This window comes from Perca flavescens, chromosome 13, assembly GCF_004354835.1.
Source record: "Perca flavescens isolate YP-PL-M2 chromosome 13, PFLA_1.0, whole genome shotgun sequence".
NCBI lineage: Eukaryota > Metazoa > Chordata > Actinopteri > Perciformes > Percidae > Perca > Perca flavescens.
Genome location: NC_041343.1, coordinates 14,673,802 through 14,686,035, shown reverse-complemented (window position 1 = coordinate 14,686,035; position 12,234 = coordinate 14,673,802). Strand labels below are relative to the sequence as shown.

The 12,234-nt window shown below is 40.2% G+C and overlaps 2 protein-coding genes across 6 annotated transcripts; one reads left to right on the top strand and one right to left on the bottom strand.

Moving 5' to 3' along the window:
- Window positions 1–3,180: 3,180 nt before the first annotated feature.
- On the bottom strand, window positions 3,181–6,474 carry neu3.1 (sialidase 3 (membrane sialidase), tandem duplicate 1). The gene is made up of 3 exons (XM_028596062.1): window positions 5,825–6,474; window positions 5,409–5,648; window positions 3,181–5,296 (listed from the first exon to the last, which is right to left on the bottom strand). The coding sequence occupies exons 2-3, from the start codon at window positions 5,631–5,633 to the stop codon at window positions 4,289–4,291; spliced, it is 1,233 nt and encodes a 410-aa protein (XP_028451863.1). The 5' UTR covers window positions 5,634–5,648; window positions 5,825–6,474; the 3' UTR covers window positions 3,181–4,288.
- xrra1 (X-ray radiation resistance associated 1) lies at window positions 5,276–11,792 on the top strand. 5 transcript variants are annotated; one of them, XM_028596058.1, is made up of 18 exons: window positions 5,276–5,396; window positions 6,432–6,784; window positions 6,937–7,070; window positions 7,173–7,244; window positions 7,336–7,408; window positions 7,502–7,599; window positions 8,145–8,290; window positions 9,264–9,368; window positions 9,576–9,694; window positions 9,827–9,879; window positions 9,975–10,052; window positions 10,138–10,231; window positions 10,325–10,443; window positions 10,544–10,711; window positions 10,787–10,937; window positions 11,038–11,153; window positions 11,279–11,384; window positions 11,469–11,792. In XM_028596058.1, exons 2-18 carry the CDS (start codon window positions 6,688–6,690, stop codon window positions 11,651–11,653), a joined length of 1,914 nt encoding a protein of 637 aa, XP_028451859.1. In that variant the 5' UTR covers window positions 5,276–5,396; window positions 6,432–6,687; the 3' UTR covers window positions 11,654–11,792. The 5 variants fall into 5 exon arrangements, with proteins under 5 accessions (XP_028451859.1, XP_028451857.1, XP_028451860.1 ...); XM_028596057.1 differs by lacking the exon at window positions 5,276–5,396 and adding an exon at window positions 6,264–6,293; XM_028596056.1 differs by lacking the exon at window positions 5,276–5,396 and having other exon boundaries at window positions 5,831–6,784.
- The last annotated feature ends 442 nt before the right edge of the window (window positions 11,793–12,234 follow it).

The window sequence follows — 12,234 nt, the reverse complement described above, 5'->3', positions numbered from 1 at the left end:
GCTTCAGACAGATCGGACAGAGTCTACCTTGAACCCTGAACAGGTTTAGTTGCTCCATTTCTGCACCAAGTGAAGCTCTTAATGTGCCTGTGTCTGCTTCCTGGTGTGCTACACTAAAAGGACTTTTTTTAACAGCAACAGGTACTGAGTTTGCACCATGATTTTGTCTGTGCGTCTGTTAAATCTTAGGCACATCAATGTTATATGTATGTGACCATTCAGACAAAGAAAGACAGAGGCAGAGCTGCTTGTAAAAGCTCACACTCAATACTCTTTATGCCCATGCAGAATTAGATTAAGCTCTTATTTTTATTCCTGAGTGTTTCTCATTCTGGCAAAGACATTTTATTAGATGACATGAACACATTTTTTGCTTTTTTATTCATTTGTGAAAAACAGCTATGTTTTGCAGGCTCACATATTATATGTGTAACAAAGGCCCACACCTACTAAATATCTGTGGTGGCATTAGGCAATTAAGTTTGGAAAAATAGCCCTTTTGAATTATTACCTTGTGTACACAGAGATATTTGCACTTACACGTTATAGTAGAATGTATTTTGATGTTTGCTAAATAATGGCTCTCTTCTTGGTAAAAATGTATATGTAATAGAAAACAATGGCTGCTTTACAAGGCGGATGAAAAACAAAACTTTAAAATGCAAATAACTCTTTGAAGTAAAAAAGAAAAAAAAAGAAAGTAAGAGCTACCAAGCCATGCAATATTTTCACCACAAACTAAATGGACTCCTGTCATTCTTCCTAATGTCCGACAGCTTTACCTAACCTAGGGTCATTCATATGGATGCTACAAGAACAATGTGACAGCTGCGTGTCCAGCACTGATCCGTGCTGCTGAAAGAGCAGAGCCTGCCGGGACACCACACATGCTTACCACAAACAGAAAACATCTGTGACGCCGACACTGCTAGCCTTTTTGTTGCTGGACTCCCAAAATGTCATTGGAGTGATAGATGAAACATATGTGTGTATTACAGAAAACCCCGATCTGATAAAGAATATCATATGTGCTGGAAAACATTGGATGTGTCACAGCCAACACTGTCGGAGAAAAACCTGTTTCACCGCGTGATTAATCCTTCTTGTAAAGAAGCTGGATGGACAAGGTGATGAAAAACAGAAAGCAAGGAAGTAGCTGGTCAGAACACATTTGAGATTTACAAGCCCCCACATCTAATAAAATACACATCATACCTTGCCTAGTTGTTGCTTCTGTACCAGTTCAGTGATTATATAAATCACACAATACCAAAGTACCAAGTTACCTGTAGCTGCTGCTGTGTACCAAAGGGAACAGATGTCTACTGAAATTCCCTTACAAATATAATTTAATACAGCAAGACAATCTATGTCAGTATGAATTGAGTGCTTGCACCATATACTACAATTTGCAGCCATATTGTGGCATTTAAATACAGTCAGTGAAGTTTTAAGTGGGCTTGAAGGTTATCTTATTCCTCTGTGCTGTAGGCCTCCATTGTTGTCCCAAAACAATTAAACACACAAATCAGTGAGCCACAATATCACACTGGATGATGATCCTGCTACTGCTGATACTGTGTATTAATCTGCAGATGAAAATAGACCCCAAGAAATGCACTATTTACTTTGGTTTGAGTAATGTTAGATAAAAACTAGAGCCCAGCCGTTTTATTTTATTATGAAATGACTAAGCCATTTTTAATGGTTGGTTACATCATAGGAGCCACATGTAAGTCAGAAAGAAAGAGACAGACTAACATATTTAATGGGCTTTTAATGGGATTTGTTGACATTAAAGGAACATGTTGACTTATTTGGACTTTAGCTTATTCACCGTAACCCCCAGAGTTAGATAAGTCCATACATGCCCTTCTCATATCCGTGCGTGTCGTAACTCTGTCTGATGCACCCACTGCTAGCCTCGCTTAGCACAGATGCCAGAGGTAACCGGCTCCATCCAGCCTACTGCTCCCAATAAGTGACAAAATAACGCCAACATTTTCCTATTTACATGTTGTGATTTGTATAGTCACAGCATGTACAAATAACAAGGTCACATGAGACACAGCCATCTTCTAACCGTATACATACTGGGAACTAATTCTCAGAAGGTGAAGCACTGCTACTTGGGTGGAGTGATATTACTCCAGCTCTGAGCAAACTCCAGGCGAACTCTCTGCTCCTCACCACGGGCTTCTCAGGTGCTGCGAGCAAATCACTCCGCCCAAGTAGCAGAAGTAGCAGTGCTTCGCCTTCTGAGAATTAGTTCCCAGTATGTATACGGTTAGAAGATGGCTGTGTCTCATGTGATCTTGTTATTTGTACATGATGTGACTATACAAATCACAACATGTAAATAGGAAAATGTTGGCGTTATTTTGTCACTTATTGGGAGCAGTAAGATAGTTGGAGCCGGTTACCGCCAGCATGTGCTAACTAGGCTAGCAGTGGGTGCGTCAGACAGAGTTATGACACGCACAGAGATGAGAAGGGTATGTATGGACTTATCTAACTCTGGGAGATACAGTGAATAAGTCCCAATAAGTCGGAGTGTTCCTTTAAGAAACATTTAAAATAACATAAGGCTTATGTTTTGAACTTTTAATGAGGATGTAACAATATTGTAATGACCTTGCCAAGTGTATTGTAACAGTTTCAGCCATTGACATGTATTAGTGACTTGTAGATTGTTATATTTTAATTTGTACACGTGAAATCATGTCACGACATAGCTAGTTGTCATTTGTTAATTGCAGTTTATCAAAAACTGCCACTACCAACTTGAACTTGAAAAATACAGAATATCAACATTCCATCCTCAACTAAAACGCTCCTTCCTGTCACTAATTTATCCCGGCTGTCTGCACATCTGCTGAATCACATTCAACTCCCCAAAGGTCGCTTTACAACAAAAGTCCTTCACATCATTTCAACATGCTCTAAGCCTCCTTTAGCTGCGCAGGGAATTAAATACTCCCTCTAGCCGATAAAGTGTTTTTCATAGCTGCTTTTTAAAACCACACACATGCCCTATCTATTCTTTTATCCCCTATCCCTATTTGACCGATGATTATTGTTTAACTTGTCTTCTTAAATGCATCCCAACAGTCAGTTGTTAAAAGCAACAATAACGGTAATTACCGTTTTATCAGGATAAATGTGCACAAAACCGATGAGTCTCGTGATCACAGGTTACTTTTATTTTCTACTAAAAGACATATTTCATGCAGATTTTGTCACTTTCCACAACAGTCAATAAAAACACAATGAAATTAGTGTAGAACCACCTGGAGGCAAAGATGAATGTTAAAGTCAGTCAGTACAAGGAGGCTTTATAAATAGTTTGTCTTCTTCTGCTGTTACATGCCGTTACATGCTTTCACTCGATAACCAACAGCCAGCCAATCATACACTGCACTGAATTAATGATGGCGGGAGGGGGGGGAAGCCTGTTCAGACGATCATGATAAATGCGCCAGAAAATAAATAACAAAATATACCCAAGTGAAATATTGCTGAAAATCTGTGTACAGTACAAAGTATCCCAAATGCTCTTGATGGAAGTGTTGCTCTATCAATCCATCAACTGGTCTCTTCCAACTTATAGATGTGGTACAGTCCTGTTGGTCTCTTCATTGATTAGCTGGATGTGGCAAGTAAAAAGTAAATGTTTATCTTTTCTGTCTAACTTTGCGCTCACTGTGACCTACAGAAAATGTGTGCACTGACAGGCTGTGGCACAGCTAAAGTTTAACCATGGAGTAAAAGGCATATGTGAATCAGAGTATACTTAATGTAAAGGAGCGACTGCGCATGGAGGAAACTATACGCTCTACTTCACAAGGCCTGCTATGATCTTCATATGAAAATAAAAAGAGGTAGGTAAATTCTCTCCCCTGCTCAGAATATACTGACAGTTTAATAAGCTGCAGAAATGGCCATGAAGTACTTGTCAAACATGCTACACACAAAGCCTGTTTTAAAGATGACAGCTCAGCACAGCATGCTTCAAATCAGACACCCAACCTATTAAAAATAGTTTCCTTCCTTACACAGCTGCTTGCATATTAATACTATTAAGACTTAAATTACTTTTGCATGTAAACAAGGAGACAACAAAACACACAACTCATGCATGCATTATCATCATCTCCAGACTGCAGAACAACAGTAAACACAGACGGATGTTACTGCACAGCATATTTAGAGGCTTTTGCTTGGATTTTTAGGTTGCAGGAGAATGTTAGAGAGCATTGTTAATACAGAAATAAAAGCAACCGCAAATTTAACGCTTCTTCTTGTCTTTCTTACTGCCTGCCTGCATGACATCATTAAGGGTAAACGACATGAACGCAATCTGCTCAAGTTCACTGTCTTTCCCGCACTCCATCAGGCATGAAAACTGATCCTTGTCTCCGTTGTAAGCCAGGTCTGAGTAGCCGCTGGGCCCGCCGTGGATGATCCTGGGCCTGTCCCACCCGGATGAGTGCAGGGGGGATCGGTTCAAATACACCCCCATGTCCCTTCTACTCGACTTGTTAGTTGGGTGGATGAAGAGGAGCCAGGTTTGTGTGTCAGGAGACAAGAGCGATGTGCCGCAAGCTTTGCTTTCAGCGTCATCATTGGGGACAAATTCAGGAGCTGGAAAGCCAATGACGCTGCCTTGACAGCCTGAAGGTGGTTCGACGAGCTCTGGAGCAATGTGGGGTTTGTCAAAATACACACCGCTGTTTTCACTCAGGGCCTCACACCTGTGGCCTCCAGTGTTACGAGCATTGCAGTAAAGATGACTCCTGCCCTCGTGGTCTATGATCTCTGCCATCTCACATTCACATGACTTTTTTCGAAGCATCTTACCTATATACCACGTCTGGCCAAAGTCCTCACTATATACTGACAGTGCACGTGGGTAGACTGTAAAAGGAATGGGAAAGGAACAGCATCGGTAGGGGACATAATAGGCGTACGCTGGGATGATCAATCTGCCGTTCTCCAACTGAACACCGTGGCCCGGACCCACGGCGAATGTGGCCCACTTATGGATAGTTTCGCCAATCACACTTTCTGTTAAGTCTCTCGCTTGACTCCAGGTTTGCCCGTCATCGCTGCTGCTAACACAGCAAAGACGCGCCTTGTTCTTACCTGTGATGATCTGCCTGTACTCTGTGGTAGTTCCCAAGATACAGATGAAAAATAAAAACAGTGTTTTGTTGTTTTTTTCATACACAGGGCAAGGATTCATAGTGCGGTGGTTTGGTAGACATGCTGTTGACAGCTCCTGACTGGACGACCACTGGAAAAACATGACAACAGACAACAGTTAAAAAGATGAGCACAGATATTGTTGACACATATGAGTGTTAAAGCAAAGGCCTATCTGCTGGTTACTGCACGTGAGTAATAACCTGAACAGATCCATCATCTTTAAACGTTCCTCTTCTCATAACAAGAATTTTGGCATCTTGGTCAGCGGGTGAGGATCTTTTCTCTGCAAAGGCGAGGAAGGTGCGACTGTGCCTCAGATAAATTAGAGCAGGAATTCTGTATGTTATCCCACTTGGCTCCTTTTCAAACAAAGTTGTTTTGACCGGTTCCTCTCCGCTGCCACTCTTTGATGATGTGTTTCCCATGGTGGATCAGAGTTCCTGCAAATTCGAAATGTTCCAAATATATGACAAGTTTTGGCTTGTTTTCTTTAGCCTTGTTCAACAATCTTTGCACAGAAAGAGTTCACACTCCAACAGCTCCTCATAGACACATATGATTGCATTGTTACAAATAGCATCTAATGTATATTGTGCATGCAAAACAAAACCCTTACCTTCACTTGTCACTCTTTACATTTGTCACCCTTGGTCTTTTCGTGAACGGCATCATACCGTCTAATCTCAGGCCACAAAAGAGACCTCTGATGTTCACGATAGTGATGCTATGGGCTCATCAGAAAACAAGACGACGCTGGAGCGACAGACACAGTCGAACTCACTTCCGTATTGGCTTATACTCGCGCTGACTAAAATACACGTTGGCTTTAACTACCTACGTTAGCTAGAGCTCCAACGATTCAGTTGTGTCAAGTATCACTCATTTTGTTGTGCAAACATCTCAATGACAGACATGGCAGCTACTAAATGTTCGAGAACAGGATTTATCAGAAACATACTCTGGTGTGCAGCATCACGCATGCGCAATGTGGTCAATCCCGATTAGACGCTAGCTAGCCATATCTATGCTAGCTAGCTAGCGATAGCTAAATAAAACGAACACGGGTCGAACGTAAATTCGCCTTGGTGAGTAATTGGATACCGTGTGTTATAAATGGAAAACTGCGACATCTTCGTAACAATATAATGTTTTATGTGTCAAAGTATCTTAGCGTGGCTAGGTGGGCTATTATCTTATCATTGAATTCAATCTTTGACGTCTAGGCTGATGGGTTTCTTCCGCTTCCGCCTCCGCCTGTAAAAAAACCACAACAAAGAAACCACCCATGTTTACTATTTACCGCCACCCTCTGGGCAGGAGGCGCAGCTCTCCGCATGCTGTTGCTAGGATACAGGGCACCACAGTGTATCTCAAGATCAAGATATATTGTAGCAGGTAGTCGGGTCAGTTCACTTCGTGAAACGCGTAATTAACCCATGAAAAGTTGTTTTCGATAAATGGATCTCACAAGCAGACAAGATGACTGCAGCATCCTATAAATTTGATGATGGCCAGACTCAGAGAAATGCTACCAAATGTTTCCCACCCTGGACATTACCCCGTCGAAGGAAGGAAGGTGGGTCAAGTTAAATTAGCTAGCTTATTACAATAAAAAAATAAATAAAATAAAAAACACTTAACTACCATGTAAAGGCACTCATTGTTATTAAGTATGCATTTGTAATGCATTTGCTGATTATATTTTATTTTATTTGCCTTGCCTTGTAGGTGCTGGCCATTGGCTTGTGTCTTACAGAAAGGCCGAGGAGCAGAGATACAGGGATGTGCATAGAAGAATTAAAGAATTTGAGAACAGGGGAGCTGATTTTCCATATGGTAACACATTAGATAGACTCTACTTGGTAAGACATTGAAATCTACGTAGCCTATGTAAGAAGTCCTCATTTAATAAAAGATAGCAAAAGCAGTTGGTGACCCCAAACAATTACACATTTGTTTTGCAGCTCCAATTACATTGTGTTGACAAGCCGTCTGAGCTCTGCTTTGTTGACATCAGTGAGCAGAAACTGAATGCTGTAAGAATCCCTTTTCACATAGTTATTACATTTATTTGGTAGTCTGTGGGGAAAAAAAACAATTAAAGATTGTTTTCCTTACTGTGCACAGGTCAAGGCAGAAGACCTCAAGGTGTTTGACAATGTTGCTTACATCAATGCATCTATTAACTCCCTCTCTTTAGGTGATTATTCTTATATATCATGCAGATTAACCTTCCAGAAGATTGCCTGCATCTTGCAAGAAGTTATAACTTTGAGAAAATGTTTTTGTACAGGTTCTTTAAGCAGTTTTGTGTCTTTAAGAGAAGTCAATCTGGCATTAAACGGACTTTGCAACATGAAGTTTGATGCTGCAGACTTCCCTCATCTCGAGGTAAGATGACTTTGACATAGCCTACTTATTAGATAAACTAGTATTATATATATGGAATGTTAACAAGCCACAGGGTGCAACTTGGCATGACCTTTTAGTCCTAACAAGAACCTGAAAGGCCTTTTATTTCCAAAATGTTCATTTATCAGCTTCTTTCACATCTGCAATTCTTTCAAAATAAGAGCTTTTGATATAAACTGGTATCAAACAAAGAAACCATGGACTGCCAATTTAAGTTGTGTCTCTACTACAGATCATGCATGTTAAGAATAGAATTTCAATATTTGTACTTGTTTGATGTTTTTAGCAAAGTTGATGATGAGGGAGGGAGGGTAAAATTCATAATTAATTCATGCTAGCACATGGCAGAGCACCAGGGAATCTAGAGAATTTGTAAGTATGTAACATTGCTAATATTACACATTGCAATATCACAGGCCTGCACTCTGCTAATGAGTCCTTGTAGCGATAACTCCTTTTCTTTTTCTATTTTGTCTTCATGCTGTGGTAATGTCTATCTTAATGATTTCTTTAAATCCTTACAGGTTTTGGATTTGTCCTACAACAGTTTGTCAGCTGATGATATTGTTTCTATTGGTCGGCTTTCACGTCTAACCGTCCTTCATCTGACTGGAAATCAGCTTCATCATCTTCCTCCTAATCTGGGTTCCTCCAGCCATGACCCAACTCAGTTAGTGAATTATTTTTCACGAGGCAGCAGTACAGGAGTGACTCGGCACCAAGTGTGTTATGAGATTTTTTTTGTTTATTTATAGCATTCTTACAAATTAAATGCTTCACCTATAAACAGACAACTTGCTGTGTCAACTCAGATGATACATTTCCTCTTGTTTGCTAATAGCCTCTGTCTAGTTTGATTTAAACTTACAAACAAATCAATACAAATTAATCCACTTCTCTGCTAACAGTATGTTCTCATTTGTTTCGGGAAAAAAAAAGTAGATAATTGATTAATTTATTGAATGTGGTGGGGCTTTTCTGTCCCAGGTTCACACAGGTCAGCTCTGTCTAACTTTGCTTTGTATAATTGCGGTTTTGCCAGTGAGATGGTGGCAAAATGCCTACTTTCCATATAACAGCTATTACAAAAAACTTTGATATGAGTCATGGAATAACTGGCAGAATGAAAGAGAACTAATCAGTTTAATAATATGTTTTCAGCAACATGCAAATTATTTCTCTAACTACAGTCTGACGCCGCATCCAGTCTTGGTTTTTGCAAATATTACTGCAGAAATCATCATTGATTGGCAGCCACATAATACATTATCTTTCTCACAAAGTATCACCATGTCTTTATTGTTACAGTTCACGAGAAACAATGAATTGTAATGTATTCAAAGTTGTTACATTGGTATGATTTCATAACAGTTAATTACAGCGAAAGGCCACAAACAAGATGCATTTGAAACAGTTTTCAAATTGACCAAGAGGGGGTGCACAAATATTCCAAATTCACACTCCTGATTCTGGTGAAGCAAACGTAATGACATTCCATACACCTAATCTACAGCCAGGTGTATAAAGCCGAGCAGAAAGTGGTGTGCACACATACTGTATATAGTATGTTACTGTAACTTTACAAATGAATGTAACTATATTTATCAGTATATGTGTGTATTGTATTGTTTTTCTTGGTGCAGGCCGGCTAAAGAAGAAGACACACAGTTTAAAGCACTTGAAGTCCTGATGCTTGACGATAACAAACTGTCGTCTGGAGTCTTCAACAGTCTTGCAAACCTCAAGAGGTCATGATGTGGTTTGAAGTTTGCTATATCAAACAAAGTATTAGTTGAAGGGATACTTTGCCAATTTCAATCCAGCTCTGTGTCATCTTTGTGTGGGCAGTGCGGTGTGTGGTTTCCCTCTGTGGCGCTTAAGACAGACTCGTATAACACAATGCATAACAAAATCTGTAGAAACATTTATTAAGAATTTATAATTGTCAATTACAGGCTAAAGTATTTAAACCTGCAGGAGAACCACATTTCTGATATACCATATTTGCAACTTGCGGGCTGTTCCCAACCTTTGCAGACTTCTATTGAAGCGCAAGCTGAAGAAGAGGAACTTGGTAAATGCTTAACATCTGCTTGATGTAAAATTATAATTACTTAACAATGGACCTGCATGTCAGAGTTTCTTCAGCATCCTCAGAAAAATATAAACTATTTAATAATTGTTATCCTCTCAATCCTCTATCCAGCCCACACTGAGACAAATCCGAACACCATTGAACATTTCAAGAGAATCTCACAGGTAATTAATTATACAGTTGGTGTTTGAGATGTTTCATCACTGTGTTTCCCGTATTTCAAATCTCTGCATCCGTCACCCTATACATCTCTCACAAGGAAAATTGTGAGGAGCACTGCAAAAGAGCCAGTTTCCCACTACCAGAGCTTCAGTTCCTCAATTTAGCCAACAACAAGGTGTGTTGGATAATTTGTACAAACAAAACAACCACGACCCTTTTGAAAAATGAGCTAACATGTCTCATCAGTGTTTCGTCATCAGATTGCAGAGGAGGAAGCACTGATGGCTGTCGCTCTTTTCCCAATGCTTCGAGAAATTGACATTCACTCCAACCCTCTGACCACACAGAGAAGTGGTAAGGCTTCTCCTATATGAAGCCATTTTTTTTTAAAGATTGGTTGTGAATTGTTGATGCTGAAATCGCTTTTATGATTTTGTGTGAGCACAGGAGACCCTCCCTTACTGACCTATTACCTCCATGAGAGACTGGGGATTACGATTAAGCGTAAGAAGACACAGGAGGCGGTGAAGCTCCCACTGAAGGTGTCCGCTGATCCAAAATGGAAGGTTGGATGTGCATTGATGTCTGACAGTGACCCTCCAGATTTCACTTTATGAAATTAAACAGGTACGATTCATCTTTTTTTGGGACATTTCTATATTGCAGGTGGAACAAAGAATCCCAAAGAAACCAATGTTGATGGATAAACCCTGTCCTGCTCAAAGTCAGGTTGAGAAAAGTAAGATGACTGTCAAGAGAACACCAAAATCTGAGGGCGAGAATAGCCGAGATGACACCCTCCAAGAAAACACAGAGCACTTCTTTGTAACTCAGGTTTGCGTATCTGTTTTTTTGATATTCCTCCTCTCTTTTAGTCTCAACATGTACTGAATGTCATTTTTATCTCAGGCAACAGATGTTCCTCAATGTGAGTTTGATCTTCAAGCTGATGAGAAAGAGATTGCAGAGAACAAGTACGATGCCAATTCTGAAAGATTCACATGCTACAAAATGTTGATGGATGCAAAACCAGATCCTGATGATGTGGTGGAGCCCATCGGTGAGGACTGTAGTTTCACCTGCAGCTATTTATTTTTGGACATTTTTCTCAAGTCTTTAAAAGTTTGGCTAAACAATTACCCCAATGTTTCTTTCAACAGGAATTCAAACAGCTGTTCGGATGCTGGAACACACACTGAAGAATCTTAACGTTTACAGAGACTCAAAACCAAAACTTGATAGCATTCAGACGGCATACAGAGAAAGAGAGAAAAGGGTTGGATATATTGCATGCAGCGCTCAATATTACTGTCAACATATAATAATACTAGCAAGAACTGAAAAACAAGGAGAATGTTATCACATACATGTCATGACTTTAAAAAAGTTTTCTATACACAGATTAAAGAACTTCCACCTTTGAAGCCAATAAAGCAGCCAACTGCAAGGGTTGATGAAATGATCAAGGAAATTAAAGAGCATACAACGATCAGAGAAGTCCCCTTAAGTATGCACACTTCTGATACAATGAATGTCAGCTAACTTTACCTTCCATGACCTGTCTTCATATAACATTTTGTTCTCTGTACAGGCAGTGCCATACACGGCACAGGTGTTAGCAAGCAAGAGCATAAGGAAGCTCTGTCGCTGCTGAGGGACATGAAGACAAAGCACAAGATGGTCCATAAGAAAACAATGGAACAAGAAGCCAGCATGGAGTCTGACAGAAACACCAACCAAAACACAGCTGCACCTCCACCTGCGCAGATGATCTAATGTATATGCAAGCACTTAGCTAAACTGTGATTTTCCACCTGCCTTAAATAACACCTTGTTGATGTTGGCATACAAATGGTGTGAGTGGGATTGATGACAAAACCAACCATGTCAAAAATAAAAGTGGTGGTTGCATGTCGTTGTGCATCTAATTGACTTAACATGAAACTGCCTGTAAAAGCAAATTTTATTTTGAAATGTACCAATGAGAAAACCTATGACCTAGCCTATAGCAATGACTAGATTATGAGGGAGAAGCATTGGAAAGCTTCAGCCCTTATAATATTCAATTTGTGAGGTTTAGTTTACCGCTGATGGAACTGTGCAGTTGTGACTGGGTGGCAACCGGTGAAATTACTGTGTTTCTGTCCGTGCCCCGGAGTCTGTCTGATTAATACTGTGACGAGGATAGAGTGATGGTTTAAAGCAGCTGCACCCCCACTGCTGCTATGACCAGAATTAATCCAGCATGCATGCATAGTTTGCATCAGCTGTTTGCCAACAGTGTTTAAATTGTGTACATTTGTAGCTGTCAGTGTTTCCTCTGGCCTAGTCTATATCCACAACGTTCCACTTCCGGG

Coding starts and splice junctions, on each gene's coding strand:
- neu3.1 (XM_028596062.1), bottom strand. CDS start 5,633: ATGGGAAACACATCATCAAAGAGTGGCAGCGGAGAGGAACCGGTCAAA. Junction 5,297..5,408: donor AAGATGATGGATCTGTTCAG/GTTATTACTCAC, acceptor ATGTTTTTCCAG/TGGTCGTCCAGTCAGGAGCT.
- xrra1 (XM_028596058.1), top strand. CDS start 6,688: ATGACTGCAGCATCCTATAAATTTGATGATGGCCAGACTCAGAGAAAT. Junction 8,291..9,263: donor TCCAGCCATGACCCAACTCA/GTTAGTGAATTA, acceptor TTCTTGGTGCAG/GCCGGCTAAAGAAGAAGACA. Junction 9,880..9,974: donor ATTTCAAGAGAATCTCACAG/GTAATTAATTAT, acceptor ATCTCTCACAAG/GAAAATTGTGAGGAGCACTG.